The sequence below is a fragment of the Xyrauchen texanus genome, chromosome 13 (genome assembly GCF_025860055.1).
Source record: "Xyrauchen texanus isolate HMW12.3.18 chromosome 13, RBS_HiC_50CHRs, whole genome shotgun sequence".
Taxonomy (NCBI): domain Eukaryota; kingdom Metazoa; phylum Chordata; class Actinopteri; order Cypriniformes; family Catostomidae; genus Xyrauchen; species Xyrauchen texanus.
The window spans coordinates 15,166,125-15,184,934 of record NC_068288.1 but is presented as its reverse complement, the minus strand read 5'-3'; the positions used below and the strand labels follow the sequence as shown (position 1 = coordinate 15,184,934).

The window sequence follows — 18,810 nt, the reverse complement described above, 5'->3', positions numbered from 1 at the left end:
TAAAAAGAAAAACCGCTGGCTGGCAGCAGGCCAATTTAGTCGCCAGGCCAACGGTCCCGGTGCTCCCGATGGCCAGTCCGGGCCTGGCGCTAGGAGTTGAAATTAAAGTTTTTTGAGTCTCATTGACTTTGTGTCCTTTCTTAGTTTTATCTTTTGTTAAGTTCCAGTCAAGAAACCTCGGAAACTAAAGCGTGTTTTTGTGTAGACACCTTCACACATACAGTTACGAGGAGACTCGTTCAAGCTAGCAGTGGGCCCGTAAGACCCGTTCTGAACGTAAACTTTAGACAAATCTGAATTGTACTTAATAGCAGACATTCAACCACATACTCATCATCACCTCAAAGGTTATCTTTGACTAGGGCCCGATGACAGTCCGTTTGTTACCCCAATGTCAGTGTTTTTATGTTTTCAATTTATTGTCAAGTGAAATTAATTCAAAGAACTTTAATAACAAGAAAGAAAGAAGAAATAATGTACAACATACCAAGGCATTATATGAATTAAATAAAGAACATTTCTCTTGTTCTGTTACAGGTACTACTTTAAGAAGGCGAGTGATGAGTTTGAATGTGGAGCTGTGTTTGAAGAAGTTTGGGAAGATCGTTCTGTCTTACCCATGTTCAAGGGTAAAGTTCTCGGCAAGGTGGAAGAAACAGATTAAAGATGAACAATAATCCCCCAACCACCTCGCTATACTGACAGACGACTTAGACTCATTATTAAACTTACTATCTACATCGAGCGTCTGTGGAACATGATGCTGATGGACACTTTGGACCCCATTCCCCTTTTTAAGCTCACTTGAGTTAATCAATGGGAAGGAACACTTGTAACCAATCCTTCGCCACAGCACCACAAGAGATATACGGCCTTCTGGGAATTGTAGTTTTTAAGTAGCTTTGTGGTAATCAACATTACGACACAAATACTGTCGATTGATCTTCACTTGTGTTGAACATGGAATATTCCTTTAAAATAGAAATTGCATCGATGTAGAGAACTATATTTCTGTCCTCATTGGATTTGATAATGAACTGTGAGGAAATGAAAGTGTGTTTTATAGTACAGCACTCGTGCCTACATGGATCATGCCATGTGCTGCCCTGTTTCAGGGCATATATGTATACACAGTATATAATTCATTAATTTAATTTGTTTTATTGTATTTTATTTAAGTATTATTTATTATAAGTTATACACCATACAAAGAGAGTCAGAGAGTCACCTTTAATTATTGTAATTATTATAATTATTCTACTTTAATAAAGTTTTCTATTTTTCAATTGAACTGAAACTGTGGTTTTAGATTTCTCTGTAATGTCATATTGAATTGGATACAACATTACCCCAAACAAAGTGACCAGTCACTTCTTCTCCAGTGAACCCTGTGACGTGGAACTTTATTTCAGATTTGATCTGCTGGGCTTCCCTCGGTCTTAAGGGGCTCTGTTTTCATGACTGTACTGGGTGCAGCGCAACGTGCAACGACGCCTAATATAAGTTTCAAGAGAGCGCACAAAGCACAAGTGGGCATCTGGAAAAGGTGTACGCTACGTTATGTTAATGAAGTATTTCCTGAGAAATAGGGCTTTGTGTTAAGATGTTCCAGAAGCGCCTCTATTCTAAAAGCAAAGTCTGCCGATTCCACCAGCAGGTGCTGATAAATGTTCAAACTCAGATCATGTTGTGGAGTCACTGCAGGATGGGATTTCTGATTCATTATTCATAACACGTTGTGTCCATTTGACCAAATACATGTTGAATCCTTCTAAAGTAAGCGAAGAGAATAGGCCTATTTCACAAAAATGGCCGCCGAGACCGGAAGTAGGGTAAACTATTTTCCGGTGAACGCGCTAGCAGCAGCAGTCGGAGAACAATGGCGGAATCTAAAAGCAGTCAGACATGTTGCGCACCTTTATGTTTCAACTCGAAAAAGAAACAACCCTATTTATCATTTCACAGCTTTCCTTGCGATGAAATGTTGAAAAGGCGTTGGATATGGGCTATACGAAGAGAGGAGGGGCCGACGTTCACAGTGAGGAAAGGCAGTACTTTTTAGTGTGCTAAGCACTTCACGGAGGACGAAGTCTGTGTTAGAGAGTCCGGTCGTAAGTATCTTACACCGCAGGCCGTACCTTCTCGGTTTTCCTGGAACATCTTACTCGAGGAAGCAGAAGTGGAAAGTGCTGATGCCGCGCTGCTGGTGCAGGAGCACGATTACGACAGCCGCGCTCCCCCGGGTGAGTGTAACATGTTATTATCCAATACAATATGTTAGATTTTATAAAATTGCTGTAGCATATAGTAGCAGTTATGCTAGCAGTGGAGCATGTTAGGAAGATGAATTTGTATTTAATTATTTTTAGCATGGTCTGGTGCGACCAATACCACGATTTAAAATATAGGCCTAAGTTAGCTATTACTGGTAGCAGCTAATTTTTTGCTGCCTTTACGTGCCATCGGAAACATCCTACTTCCCTCTTCTGAAGTTGTGACTACGAGCTCATCGCATTCAAATTTTATCTTGTGAGGGCGTTCGTCTCCATTTTTTTTTTAAACTAGGAAACTAGTATTTACGATCATTCCGATAGCACGATAAGTCATCATTTCTCTTGTCAGCCCCTTTTATACTGCATTCTGTGGTTTAGCTCAGAGGACCCCAGTATTTTGCATGTCTCTTTTGTCTGACACCCATTTCAGTTCTTGTCCAGTTATTATTAAATGTGCAACAATGGAGAAAATATGAACAATTGATTAAACAGAACTAAATAAAAAATGGTATGTGAGGCTGTTGGGGTGAATAAAAAATTTACAGTGATGTTCTAACTGTTTTATAACTGCATACATGTAATTGCAATTTACCAAATGAATACGTTTTTTCCCCCTCTAATGATAAAGTGTCATGTTTAACACTAAAAAAGTTTTATTTTGTTCTATTTAATTAGGTGCTCTTGATGAGGCACTGGAAATTCATGGAACTTGCTTGCTGTAAGACGGAGACGACGCATGCTGAACCAGAGCGGGCTTTTGGCTTGATCCCTTGTTCCCTCCTCAACGATCCCTGATATTTCAGGGGTCACCTCCAGACTCTGCATATGCAGGAGTTCAGCCCAGCTACCAGGGACAAAATTAAATTGTGGAAGTGTGTATTGTGGGACAGGTAATGGGGGGAATTGTGGAGCATATGGATGAATGAGCACATCCTTTGGCAGTACAGCTGGACACTGGTAAGACAGCAGTGAACCTTTTGGGACCTCTCCAAATTTAGAGGACACCATGCTTACAGCAGACATCCCATTGATAATTTTTGCTATAAGCGGTTGTGGTCGAAGGGAGATGAGGGATGCTGCTCCAGCAATCACATCGTTGTCAGGCAAAGGTCCTTAAACAAAAATGTTCATGCCTCAGTGTGTTAATTATCAGTGTGTCTTATCTAATGTGAATATGTATTGTATTAGTATTTGGAGATTACCTCCATATGCTCTATACAGAGTAGACTGCACACAGCTCCTACCAGAGGCTTTCGGCTTGCGCACTACAAGCTGATCCACTGGTTCAGGAGTGATGCCCTGACAAAACATGTATATATTGCATTTGATTGTAATCTGATTTGCACATGCATTTTACATACTTTTTTTTTTATTTATTATTTACTGTTGGCTAAATTAAAACTGTTTGAGGAGTTTGTTTTTTATACCTGGGTGCGTGGTCTATGCCATGTCTGCTTGTGCAAGCAAGGGCAGCTGGAACATTTTTGGTTCCTAATGTACTGTAATGTGCTGTCTGGTAAAGTAGTGCAACCAGGTGGTTGCACAAACTTCTTCCAGCAGCACAAGTACAAGTATAAGCTGCCATTTGAGGTGGATGGTTAGATTCAAGCGTGATCTGGAGAAAGTGATAGACTCATATATTTCACATCTTTATTTAACTTTTGTGTGGTGTTCATTTAGGGTGTACACTGGGATTTTTTTGGGGACATACAAAAATGTTTTTGTAACTTTTTAAAATGTAATATCATTAGTGTAAAATTAGTTTTTTATTATTTATTTGCCTTAATTTCATTATTTTCATGTTTAGATAAAATAGCAAAGTTAAATTAAATTTACTGTAAAGATGTACAATTCTTAGTTTCATTCATGGTGATGACATGAAAATGAGCCATAATCTAGTGTAAGATTGCTGCACTCTCCTGGACAACTAAATAACATGATTTTTTTTTTAAAGCCACTAGATATCACACATACAATCAGACATCATCTCTATTTATTTATTTATTTTGTGGGTGAAGATTGGTATAGCAAGTGTCATCAAGTGCAATGCCATTTTAATGAATGTAACATTGTTTTGTTTTTTTTCTAACTATAGCTGCTGACGTTACTATTGATACTGAGACAAGTAGAATTTATCTTGGTTATCAAAAAATATACCATTCATCATTAGCTAAATCCAGTATGTATTTACCTCAAGTTGATGTGGTTCCTCACGCTTTCTTAACGACTTATAACATCTGGCCCTAATTACCACTGTCCCTGCAATAATATTTGAGACTGCAGTGTCCAAATACACACAAACATGGTTAAAACTCGTTTTTTTTTATTACACCACTTTGAAATTCATCCATAAAACCAACAAAAGGTAAATCGCCTATCGTAAATAATACATACCTTGGTAGTCAAAAATAAATTGCTCAAAAAAGAATTTGTAACCTTTGTCCAATTTTGATCGTTTCACATCTCCCTGAAAAATGTCAACAAAACGGACAACATCGGATATATGTACTTTTGGCAAGTACATGAATGACTGAGAAAAAACACGCTGTTCACAGTCCATTTTGTGAAGAATGTCCAAGAATGAATGGGGATCGTAGAGAGCGGCGGCGCGACCGGAAGAATCGTTACCCTACTTCCGGTTGCGGTCGCCATTTTGTGAAATAGGCCTATGGAATCTAATCTTGACCAAATTTTAGATTAGGTTAAGTTCATCGTTAGGTAAAAATATTGTAATCGAATCAAATTGTCGTCAGTGCAAATTTGTACACCCAAGTAAACAGGCCTGGAGGATTAGAAGTGTTTCTTCTGCTGGCGTCATGGACACATGCTGAGATCTGTTGTGCGGAGACTCTTTGTAGATTTGCTTTAATCGCCCTTTGATCTCTGTGTTCTGTTCGCATATTTAATTGCCAGGTAAAATAATGTTTACAATCTGTTTAATTATTTGATTGTTCAGAAAGCACGAGGAGCCACACAGAGAAGAGAGAAAGAGAGGAAAAGTGTGAAGGAGGGATAAAGCAAATGGACTTGAGGAAAGAGAAAGAGAGTTTCAGGTGCCAGAATACAAATCCTTGATGTTGAATCGGCAATAACGGTTTCTGAGGAGATTGAGAGAGAATGATGGAGAATGGGAAAAAAATTAAAGCCCCTCTCATTATCATGTACACAATCTCAGCAAATGCTATAGCACAACTAACTAGCTACCTTTGCTAAGGGGTCACAAAGCACCAGCCATCACACAACATTTAAAGCACTGATGTTTTGTGTATTGACTTACAGCTGTTATTTACTGTTCTTCAGCTGAAATCAGTCTGTGCTTACTGAAATTACAACCAGCTGAAGCAGGTGTGAACTTCAGATTTCAGGTGAAATGTCTACAGAGTGTTGCCATGATGTCAGTCACTCAGTTCCACTCGTAAACCTCTCACAAGCACCACTGATCTCCACACCATTTCTCCTGACAGCACAGAATTGTCCAGAGCTCGCACAACAAATGTCGCACAGTGTATAGCCCAACTCCACAGAATGTGGTTGATGTCCGGGAACATTTGGTAGCAACATGTCGAGTACCCGTGTGATCATGCTGGGTTTCTGACTAATCTGGGATCTGCTGCCCTTGAGAAAACATATGGCTTCTATCTTTAATTATCTCTTGAATCACAAACAATATGTGCACCAGAAAATCCTTCTAAAGCAAAAGTTTGGGTCCTCAAAATTTTTTTTAAACAATCAAAACTCATCGATACTTAACACACAATGAAAACTAGAATGTATATTTTTGACAGCCATGTAATAAAAAAAGTTCTACGAAGCGCGGCTGTGGGTCAGGTGGTAGAGCGGGTCGGCGCCTAATCACAGGGTTGGTGGTTTGATTCCGGCCCACATGACTCCACATGCCGAAGTATCCTTGGGCGAGACACTGAACCCCAAGTTGCTCCCAATGTCAGACTAGCACCTTACATGCAGCTCTGCTGTCGTGTGTGTGTGTGTGTGTGTGTGTGTGTGTGTGTGTGTGTATCACACAGTGTAAAACGCTTTGAATAGCGCTAAGGTTAAAAAGGCGCTATATAAGTGCAGACTATTTACTGACATATGAAATGGTGGAAATAAAGATGAAAAGAGAAAGTACACGTGTGGTCAGCTCAGGTCTTGCTGGGTTATAAAGAGCAATGCATCTGTCTGGCATAACCACCATCCACACAGTGTAGTGAAAAACACACTTGTGAAATTACGTTGACAAGGAATAACACTGATAATATTAGTATTTAAATAACTTTATGTAGAATGATTACATAAATTGTAATGAACCTTTCATTGGGGTTTCACTCTAACAGCCAAGTTCTCCAAGACTTTGAGTACACTGGGACACGAGGGAAATGTAGTAAATGCACCCAGAAGTGCGACCTTCGACCTTTAGGCTTCTCTGACATAAGATTCACCATATCTTTGTCAGGCATTATGAAATTCTGCTTGCAGAATTTGGATGATTGGAATTTAGAAATAATATAAAAATTATGTAAACACAAAAAAACATCTAGGAGGGAACAGACTGTTGTCTTAAATGTGAAAATGTCAATTTACTCTTTAATGAGCGTACAGAGGTTCAAAGAGAGAGATGTTCACATTTGTTATTCAGCAAACAGAAATACAAGAAAAATGAAACAACAGTACAAAACACTTTTACACATTTTTCCACATTAAACACCATCAACCACTCCACAGATTTCATATTAGCAAACTATAGTTTTGGCCAGTCGTTTAGGACCTGTGCATGATGCAAGTCATTTTTTTTTTACAGACCGATTGTTTCACTTTAATTGACTATATCACAAATCCAGCGGGTCAGAAGTTTACACACACTAAGTGAACTGTGCCTTTAAGCAGCTTGGAAAACTCCAGAAAATGATGTTGAGCCTTTAGCCAATTAGCTTCTGATAGGAGGTGTACTGAATTGGAGGTGTACCTGTGGATGTATTTTAAGGCCTTCATACTCAGTGCCTCTTTACTTGACATCATGGGAACATCAAAATAAATCAGCCAAGACCTCAGAATAAAACTGTGGACCTCCACAAAGAAAAAGAACCAAAGTGAACGATTAGTTCTTATTCACCTCCATACACAAACTCATAATTGTCGTTCACTGACGTCTCTCCCTTTCTAAGCCAATGGGCTCTAGAAGTCAATGGTGGCTCTTCATGTCTTCATGACTATAGCATGAGCTAGTAGCACTCCATTGGTTGGACCCACTGAACGAATACACCCCTTCACTGAACCAGTCAGTCATCTCATGAACAAACTGAATGTGATGATACACTCATTTGCTCATTCATGAATGAAGATCTGCTGACTGGCTGAACAAGAGGAGGAATATCGTTCGTTCATTTCGGCAATCTTTCAACATGCCGGATGAACTATCCCTTACCCTGTTATGGAATTCATTAATTAGCCTGACCTTTGGTCCTCACGGTAATATTTGACCAGAAAAACTTTCTTTGATGAGGATGATGATGAGTCCATTTCTTCCCTGAAGTAATAACAAAAGAACTATACACTTCTTTTGGGATTTTATGCTATTTTTATCTTTTACATTTCTCAATTTTTACCATGAATTTGCATATGCAAATAAGAAAATGTATGAAACTTTACCTACACTTCTATAAGATGATTTATTAAAGTATAATTAAGCTTGTTCCGGTTGTGAATGCTCTTATGCGTTTGATTCCATACACTTTACTCATTCATAATGTAAAGACGGTCATTTGTCACCATCTACTGGCGCAAAGGCATCATTTGCCGAATCTTTTTGGTGAATGGATTCAAAATACTTGAGTCAGCAGCCCTTTTCACACATGCAACCAGGTAAATTACAGGTAAATTGTTGGGTTGTATTTACAGGTAAATGTCCCACATAACCGAGCACATGCAGAGGAACAGCTCACCCTAGAAAGGGTCTCAGTCCATTATTGCTCCTCTGAAAACTCTTTCCAACTCTTTCTCCCAGGGTTTCCTCAAGGAACATGTTGCGGATGAAAGCAGAATATTATAAATAGTACAGATGAGGCTACCAGATGTTTTCAAGCAGAGATTTTACTGCTAACCGAGGAAGGTAGTGAATTGAGTCCTAGTAAAATTGCGAAGCTGGAAATATCTGATTAAGCCTGTAGTAGCTAGTTGGTATTTGGAAATAAAGTCATTAATTGAAGCAAACGACTTTTCAATAAAAAGATCTGAAAAGTAAACAATACCCTCATCCCTCCATCTTGCAAAAGTCTGATTAATAGCAGAGGGTAAGAACAGGTGATTATTGCAAATAGGACTGAGGACAGAGAGTCCAACCTAAAATGTTGGCAAAATAGTTTTCAGTGTTGGCAAAACAATGGATTTTTAGTGTAACTGGAGGGATTCAGGGGCATAGGTGCAAAAACTAATGTTGGGAGGGAAGAAGAAATGCAAGAAAAAGCTTCTAGAATACACCAGTTCATGTCAGAAACATTTGAAAATCTTTAAATATACCGGAAATAGAATAGTACATTTGTCAGAGACCTCCATCATATGTCATTGAAAGATGTAAACATCGTGGAGTTTCCACCCTCCCTACCATATAAAGGGGTAAGATGTCCCGGCATTTTAAATCAAGCTTAATTCAATCAATCAACTTAAAAAGACGTCTGACAGAGACAGGGGAAAAGGAAAATGTGGGACGCTTACAGGAATTTTCTCAGCCGCTTTATTTGAAACCCAGTTTAGTGTGAACGTATATGTGTAATAAAGCGAGACGCAGACTTATGTTTGAGCTGGGATGCGAGAAGACGACCTGCTCTGTCTTTATGTTCACTGAAGCTGCTTTAGTACCGATACGCAAATATTCTGCTTTACCTGTTGAAAGTAAATCAAATTGACTTTGCTGAGATTTCCTCATCTAGACCAAATGGGCATTTAATGAAATAATCCTACCACGAATGAAGGCTTTAAATATATCCCATAAAAAGATGCAGAGACCGATTCTGGTTCGTTAGTTTCAATGAAAAAGTCAATGTTTTGGATAAAAATTCACAAAGATCAGGTTAGGGTTAGGAAATGTTGAAGAGATGAGGGGCGCGATCAGAGCAGTCTGAGGTAATGAGAAGACAGTAGGGCTCTACCAAAGAAGAAGAACCGATACGAGATTAAACCTGATTTTCAGTAGAAAAGAAATAGCAAATAAATGCCAGCGATCAACACAACCTATTTGACCGGTAAAGACCGGGACATTGTAGAGGGTATAGCTGATTTAGAGATCTAGCAAGATTTGTGTTGGCAACTCAATTTAGGTCCCTTCCAAAAATAACATGATGGCTGATGAGTTTAGGAATCTTTGGGAAGTGCATAGACATGTAGGGTTGTCCCAGTTTGGAGCAGAGACATTTACTAGAACTACCGTTGTTATTAAAGAATACCACTAACTATTATAAGTTTCTCTTGGTAATCACTTAGACTCTTGGTCTGTCCCTCATGAATATGAAATGAAACTGCTGGCACTGTAACTCAGAGAGCTTGTCCTCATTAGAGCATGTCAAACAGAGAACCCCCGTCCGTTCCAACCCCCTTCTGTGTTCTGGGATCCAGACATGCAAGCAGAATCTCCATCAGAATCTCCAACCTTCTGCCCGATCCAGCAGCACATGGGTAGTTTTAATTTCTTACCCTCTCTCATGTCCCCGTGTGGGTGAGAATGGAGGAAATGCTGGTGAGCTGTGCCACCATCTCTCCCACAACCCACCCCCACTACAAAGAGTGTGCCCGCAAGCAATGCATTTGAACTTCAATGGAAGCCAAGCTTCTTGAGAGAACATGACTCAAGCATCTTCAGGGGCTTTCAGAACTGCCTGGAAAATAACTCTTTAACCCATTCCATGAGAAGCTTCCTTTGTTTGAAGGTTCAGTTCAGACATAAACTGGTAGCCAAGGTAAAATGAAAAAGATTGTTGAAAAAAGGATCATTTGAAAAAGTGGCAAAGCTGCTGTAAAGAGATATTGCTGTTGAAAATGTACTGCATGAACATATAGATATTTAGAGAACTTTATATAAATGCCATAAGAGCAATGTGGTTTGTTTGAGTACTTTTTTAAAGATAGTTGAAGATGTTTCTGTTCTCCATCTCTACTGATCCTCAACACTGGGCACCATAAACAAAATTGAGTTTCAGTGTCTGTCCATGAAAAGGAGCCATTCCCACACAGATCAAATGTGTACAGCCGTGGCCAAAAGTATTGGCAGTGACATAAATTTTGTGTTTTGCAAGTTTTCTGCTTCAGTTGTTGTGGTGTTGATTCACATTGTTTCTAGATTATTGTACAGAGTGATCAGATGCATTTTAAATAATTGCAAAAAGCTTCATTGGCCAAAAGAAATTAACTATCACAAACCAAATTTCACAGTTTTTTGGCCCTGGCACAAATTGACCAGCTAACATCATTTCACTAATCATATCAGCAGCACCTGTGAAAGTGTGAACGAGTGCTAGTCAGGTGACATCCCCCTATCATTCTGATTGGATTATAAGAGCAGACTGATCGCTATAAAAGGAGGGAAGAAGTGCTTCCAATCATTGTGTTCTTGTTCTTGTATTGTGTTCCCCTAACCCTAACCCTAACCCTTACCTCTAAAGAAAGATGTGCAGCCATCATCGCTTTGCATCAAAATGGCCTCACATGCAAGGAAATTGCTGCAAGGAATATTGCACCTGAAAGAACCATTTACCGGATCATCAAGAACTTCAAGGAGAGAGATTCAACTGTAGCAGTGAAGAAGGCTTCAGGACGTCCCAGAGTGTCCAGCAGGTGCCAGGACCGTCTCCTCCTGAGGAGTCAGATACAGAAGCGTGTCAGCACCAGTGCAGAGCTCAAGATTGGCAGCAGGTTGGTGTGAGGGCATCTGCACCCACAGTGAGGCGAAGACTTTTGGACAATGGCCTGGTGTCAAGAAGGGCAGCACAGAAGCCACTTCTCTCCAAGAAAAACATCAAGGACAGACTGAAATTCTGCAGGAAGTACAAGGATTGGACAGCAAAGTTATTTTCTCTGATGAAGCCCCCCCTCCGACTGTTTGGGACATCTGGGAAATCGATAGTCCGGAGAAGAAAAGGTGAACGCTACCATGAGTCCTGTGTCGTGCCAACAGTGAAGCATCCTGAGACCTCCATGTGTGGGGTTGCTCATCACAGGGAGTGGGCTCGCTCACAATCCTGCACAAATACAATCCCATGGTATCAAAACGTCCTGCAAGAGCAACTTCCCCAAATGATCCAGGAGCAATTTGGTGATGGTCGAGCATTTTCCAGCATGACGGAGCAGCATGTCACAAGGCAAGAGTGATAATGAAGTGGCTCGGAGATCATTACAGTGATATTTTGGATCCCCGGATCTTAATCCCATAGAGAACCTGTGGTCAATCCTCAAAAGGCGAGTGGACAAGCAGAAGCCCACAAATTGTGATGATCTCGGAGCACTAATAAGGCAAGAATGGATCTCCATCAGTCAGGATTTGGTCCAGAAGCTGATATCCAGCATGCCAGAGTGAATTGCAGAGGTTATGCAGAACAAGGGGCAACACTGTAAATATTGACTCTTTGCATATATTGAATGTTTTTGCCAATAAAAGCCTTTAAAACTTATGACAGGGAAATGCTTCTCATTGTTTTCCAGTGTACCACAGAAACATGTGAAAAAATCATCTACAAATACTGAAGCAGCAAACTTGGCAAAACACAAAATTTATGTCACTGCCAAAACTTTTGGCCACAGCTGTATACACCAAACAGTGCTGTGATCAGTGATGGGCACAAGAAAATATACACTCACCTAAAGGATTATTAGGAACACCTGTTCAATTTGTCATTAATGCAATTATCTAATCAACCAATCACATGGCAGTTGCTTCAATGCATTTAGGGGTGTGGTCCTGGTCAAGACAATCTCCTGAACTCCAAACTGAATGTCAGAATGGGAAAGAAAGGTGATTTAAGCAATTTTGAGCGTGGCATGGTTGTTGGTGCCAGACGGGCCGGTCTGAGTATTTCACAATCTGCTCAGTTACTGGGATTTTCACGCACAACCATTTCTAGGGTTTACAAAGAATGGTGTGAAAAGGGAAAAACATCCAGTATGCGGCAGTCCTGTGGGCAAAAATGCCTTGTTGATGCTAGAGGTCAGAGGAGAATGGGCCGACTGATTCAAGCTGATAGAAGAGCAACTTTGCCTGAAATAACCACTCGTTACAACCGAGGTATGCAGCAAAGCATTTGTGAAGCCACAACATGCACAACCTTGAGGCGGATGGGCTACAACAGCAGAAGACCCCACCGGGTACCACTCATCTCCACTACAAATAGGAAAAAGAGGCTACAATTTGCAAGAGCTCACCAAAATTGGACAGTTGAAGACTGGAAAAATGTTGCCTGGTCTGATGAGTCTCGATTTCTGTTGAGACATTCAGATGGTAGAGTCAGAATTTGGCGTAAACAGAATGAGAACATGGATCCATCATGCCTTGTTACCACTGTGCAGGCTGGTGGTGGTGGTGTAATGGTGTGGGGGATGTTTTCTTGGCACACTTTAGGCCCCTTAGTGCCAATTGGGCATCGTTTAAATGCTCACGGCCTTCCTGAGCATTGTTTCTGACCATGTCCATCCCTTTATGGCCACCATGTACCCATCCTCTGATGGCTACTTCCAGCAGGATAATGCACCATGTCACAAAGCTCGAATCATTTCAAATTGGTTTCTTGAACATGACAATGAGTTCACTGTACTAAAATGGCCCCCACAGTCACCAGATCTCAACCCAATAGAGCATCTTTGGGATGTGGTGGAACAGGAGCTTCGTGCCCTGGATGTGCATCCCACAAATCTCCATCAACTGCAAGATGCTATCCTATCAATATGGGCCAACATTTCTAAAGAATGCTTTCAGCACCTTGTTGAATCAATGCCACGTAGAATTAAGGCAGTTCTGAAGGCGAAAGGGGGTCAAACACAGTATTAGTATGTGTTCGTAATAATCCTTTAGGTGAGTGTATATTTAAATACAAAATACCTCAGTTCAAATGTATCAATTGAATACCAAATACTGTGTTGAAAAATACAGTATTTTGCAATTTGAAAATACATAAAATGCATGTAAAATTGGCCATATGTTCACTATAAGTCTGTATTCTGAATGCAAAGAACATTTTGGAGTACATCTGCTTAGAAACTTTTGTTTTCATTTCACATTTCAAAACAGTGGGTACTTTTTTGCTGTCTAGCAAGGAGTAATGTTTTAAACACTTGACTAGCTAGTAAATACACAAGCAGTTGCTAACACCAACAACCAGTTAGCTAGCAAGACTGGCTAGTGCTAATGTCCAGTGCTAGTGCTAACACTATATTCCCCATGCCAGTGCTCTTTTATTTCATCATGTTAACTGAAGGCAGTCTGAACGATGTTCCATTTTAGCTTGCTAGCTAGTGATCTACCAAACAACAGCTAGTGAACATCGCTAACGATAGCTCAATAACTGGCTGTTAACTAGTTTTGATCTCCTCACCATTGACACTCATTGCATTGGCTGGGAAGACGTATCATAGCTACCTAAATATTTGAATGTAAATTAAATAACATGTATGTTATGTTTTTTTTTTTTTTTTACAAAAAGTAGACTCGATCATCACCCAATCTTACTCCATATTTCCTTGTGTTAGGGATGTAGACGAGGGAAGACAAGAAGTGGGATCTAAACGCGGTTTATTGAACAAAAGTGAAAATAAGACAAAACTGGAACAAATGAAACATCCACGAGGGGAAACTGAAACTAAAACAGGGAGACATCAAAGGAACACGGAACGGATAAACATGGCAGGATAAATATGACAAGACGGGCAGCAGAGCGAACATCAGGACAGGGAAACATCAAAACAGTCAGAACATCAACATTCACAAACAACGACCGACAGAGACTGAACAAACAACCAGGGTTTAAATACAGAAAGGAACAAACAAGGGAATGAGGGACACCTGGGGATACAATCAGGGAAGGAGGAACAATCAGGGGAAAAACAATCATAAAAAGAAACTACAAAGGACTACAAAAACCAAACAGGAAACAGGAACTAAACTAAACTTCAACATAAAAGCACAGAAACAAAAAGACAATAGTGAACATGACAGCTTGAAAGAATGCAGAATATTCACTCACCCAATGCTACATGGAGCGGTTCTCTCTCTGCAGCTCACCTGCATGAAAGTGCCTGAACCACCTGATACAGGAAACCAGCAGCATAACAAAGAGGTTGATTGGCACAAAGTATTTTATGTATTTTGAAAATACACACATGCCAAACTGAAAGGAATTTAGACACAAATAACATTAGATTATTTTCAAAGAATAGTATTTTGTATTTCAAATACATGTATGTGGAAAACTGCCCATCCCTGACTATAATATTGCCCATTTCCCCTTTCTTTCATCCATCTTTTACTGCTTTTTGTCCAAAAAGATGTTTCATCTACAGTAGGACTTGAGCCCTTGTACAGAAAACAAAAAGTCAGCAGACAAAAGAAGCCAAAAAATACCCTTCCATTGCAGATGCTAGCGAAAGAATGAAAGGGACAAATATAAGCTCAAACATTAAAAGTGAAAGAGCCTTAAAATGTCGACACAGTACAATAAAAAGCTTAGACATGAGAGACTCCAGCGGACTTTGGTGTCACTTCAAAGCTGGACTCTGAGAGCAGCCGCTCACACTCTTCACCAGAGACCTGCAGTATTAGCCACGGTGGCCTCTCACTTGTGGGGTTGCGAGGTTGAGAGATGCTAGGGGTCAGGGGTCAGTTCTGATGTATGGCCTGGAGGTGTTTTTGGTCTGTCACCCCCTGTGATGTGGCCTTTCTTCTTTTGTTATGCTCAGATGATTGTCGTCTTTGAGATGAAGCTGTAACCATAGGAACGGCAGGAGCTTCCGCTCTTCTTCTGAGGTTGTCAAAGTCTTGCTGGGCAGCGAGTGGTAACTCATTAGAACAACACACATGAGGACATACTGCAGGGAATACATGCAGAAAGGAGGAAAGCAGAAAGTGAGAAAGAGAGGACAAACCACAATTTAAAATGAAGATGTCTTTAGTGTGACTAACAGGGGCTGGATTGGTTTAGGACGGAGTGTTTTGTTGATTTTGTTGATCTCATCAATGCACATGTTTCTAAGTTCATAAAATGACGATGTTTTACGGTACTTGTAAAAGCCCAATTCAGCATTAGACCTCTCTCACCCACATTAATGTTTCATAGGTTCATCACTTGTTTGCACTGAACTTTATAATAGGTATGAACAATCATATAATATTAATAATATAGCCTAAATAGCTTTTAATTCCAAGGTTCATTTGACTGGTGTTTTACCATGTACTGTGTTTGGTTATTTTCTTTTACTGTATGTCACGTGTACTGTATGTACTTCTTTTTACGTGTTTAACATCACTTGATGCATCACGTGTTTCTTAAAACTTTGCATCATATCATCTTTCATTTCAGACAGTTGCTGATGGGGTCATTGTATTAATACGCTCTCTTTCAGTTCTCATAATGTTCATGTTATATTACATATTATTCATGTGTATTATAAGATCCAGATCTGCTGTAACAGACAGTTATATGTCCATTATATTCTTCTTTTGTGTTGCATTAAAACTTCTCAAAAATGTTGGGCATTCTCAAGTAGATGGTATGGAGTTACATTTTGTTGTTTAATTAAAATCATGTGTCTGATTATACATTATGGATGTTTAGGATGTCAACATTAGGGACAAGTAACTCTCATCTCTTCCTAGTTGTAAAGGAAGCAGTGACAGTTCATCCTGAAAGGCAGATTCAAATGATTCAAATGTAGAGAAAGCCCATATCCAGTGCTGGTCCTCCCTATATGCATAATACACTGATTGTGAAGCGCTCTTGATCCACCAGGAGACCTCATGCTGCCAAAGATGTAACGAGCATCCTAGTACTGGCATGCAAACATAACCATAACTGTACAAATGGCTATACAACATGCAGATAAAATGTAATGTCAACTGTGGTGTCAGGGGGATTAGTAATTATAATGACATGTACCATGTCATGGGAAACATGACTTTGGGTTTTGAAGCTGCTCATCAGGAACAGAACAAAGCAGCAAGAAGAAGAAGAAAGTATTTCTCCATCATATTTAAAATTCTTATATAATCTTTACATTATTATTAGGAAGCTCATATTTCAGGTCTCCAGTTTTGATATAAGAGCACTGTTTTGTGACAGAAATGCCACTTCAAATGTAATTATTTGTGTATAAAGTACACATCAAAGCATGCTACATGTGTTTTAGAATGTAATGAAGCACACACATGTTCAGACATGCATGCTCTGCATATTATGTCAATGTCCATCAGAACGTTTAATCCAAAGCTTAAACATTTAAAGAAATATTGATTTCTGGAGATACAAATTAAATAAGATTGGAAAAAACTAAAATTTCTCAGAATGCCAGATATGCTTGAGTGTTATTTTAGCTGGCAGTCTGATTTCATTATTTATTTATTTGTAATTTGTCCATTCATTTACTCTAGTTCTATCATGTTTGATATGTTCTGGTTCTTAATTGTTTATAGATTTAGTACTATAAAGTTGTACTTTCAACTTTGGCACAACTATATAATTACTTAATTAAAAAGTAATAAAAAAATTAAACACAAATCCTTTTTAATTAATGTAAACCTAATAATCACTTTTCACTGTGTTCGGCTATTTTAAATGAAAAATACTTAAAAAATGTATTATAGCCCTTTAGGGATAATCTCAAGTACATGTTCCTTTTCCTTTTATTTACTGAAATTTCGTACATTATATCCCTTTGATCTATTGTCGGTATAAAAAGTAATAAACACGGGGTCTGTGTATCTCAGCGAGTATTGACGCTGACTATCACACCTGGAGTCGTGAGTTTGAATTCAGGGTGTGGTGAGTGACTCCAGTCAGGTCTCCTAAGCAACCAAATTGGCCCAGTTGCTAGGGAGGGTAGAGTCACATGGGGTAACCTCCTCGTGGTCGAGGACTTAGAGCACATTGGGAATTCCAAATTGGGGAAAACGGGAGGAAATAGAAATAAAAATAAATACTAATGTCTCTTGAAATGAACTCACTGCATGTTGTTTGTTTACAGTGAAACTGCTCTGTGAGAAAGGCTTAAAGATCCATTGTTTTACTGCTTTTGATGTTTGGGAGGAGCTCGTCCAGTTAGTCATGTCAGTCACAATGAAAGCACATATACACGGATGAGCTAAAACATAGGATTGAATAATAAGGATACATGTCAAGGTTTGTGTAGATTACAGTAGATGGCAAGTGAACAATCAGATCTTGTAGTCAATGTGGGCATCAATTATGAAAACAATTATTTTGACGTTTATATTGATGATTATTTCCCTGGATTTTGTAAGGAATTTACATTAATATTCTTACTGTGAGTGGATCAACTGCATGTTATATTCTTCATGTCCGCTACACAGTCGAAACAAGATGAGAACTGAATCCTGAAAGACTTCATTGACATTTTAAACATCAGGACATCAAGAGTACTTGTTAAAGAGTCAGCTTCACACTGGCCCTCTTAGAAGCGGAAAATAAAAATAAAGCGAGCAACAAACTTGTCTGTGATTGGCTACAATGCTCAACCACTGCCAAAACACACGTTCAATAGAAAATGCAACATTTAAAGCAACATGAGCAGATGGACTGCTGTTGACATTTTTCATGATTAGTAATCTCGATTGTGTCTTTGATGGCAGCTCATAGCACACGTCATTCACCAATTAATAATTATATTTTCCATATCCATTGAGTTAACAAGACTTTGTGATATTTGGAGGTATTGATGTCATTCCAAGGAAGGTGAAGACTCTTCTCCACTATCCTAGAAGAATAATAGGTTTACATTTATGCATTTGGCAGATGCTTTTATCCAAAGCGACTTACAGTGCACTTATTACAGGGACAATCCCCCCGGAACAACCTGCAGTTAAGTGTCTTACTCAAGGACACAATGGTGGTGACTGTGGGGATCAAACCTGCAACCTTCTGAGTACCAATGTATTATACAGAGCACTTATTACAGGGACAATCCCCCCGGAGCAACCTGGAGTTAAGTGTCTTACTCAAGGACACAATGGTGGTGACTGTGGGGTTCGAACCAGCAACCTTCTGAGTTATGTGCTTTAGCCCACTACCACTCCAGGTTGGTAGTCATGGTGATTTATAAATATGTTTGGATATGCCACTCTGGAACATAGATTTAGGTCAGGATGACAGGGACATGTCACTATCAACTTTCAATCTACAAAATCTGAAATGTCCCAAGCAACAATTTTACCACGCAGAAATTGTTCAACCTCCCACTTCTTCTGGAGCAGCAAATGAATGGTGTCGTCACGTGGCATCTGTTACTTTTCTCAGCGCTGTTCGGGATAATCCAATCACAGTCATTTGTACGATAG

General features: G+C 39.5%; 1 protein-coding gene across 1 annotated transcript in view; it reads left to right on the top strand.

The window, feature by feature from the left end:
- The window catches only part of LOC127653722 (axin-2-like), a 33,591-nt gene extending 32,634 nt beyond the window's left edge, over positions 1-957 (top strand). The window contains exon 10 of the mRNA XM_052140517.1: positions 538-957. Coding sequence (XP_051996477.1) covers positions 538-664 — 127 coding nt within the window. The 3' untranslated portion in view covers positions 665-957. The remainder of the gene's footprint in view (positions 1-537) is intronic.
- The last annotated feature ends 17,853 nt before the right edge of the window (positions 958-18,810 follow it).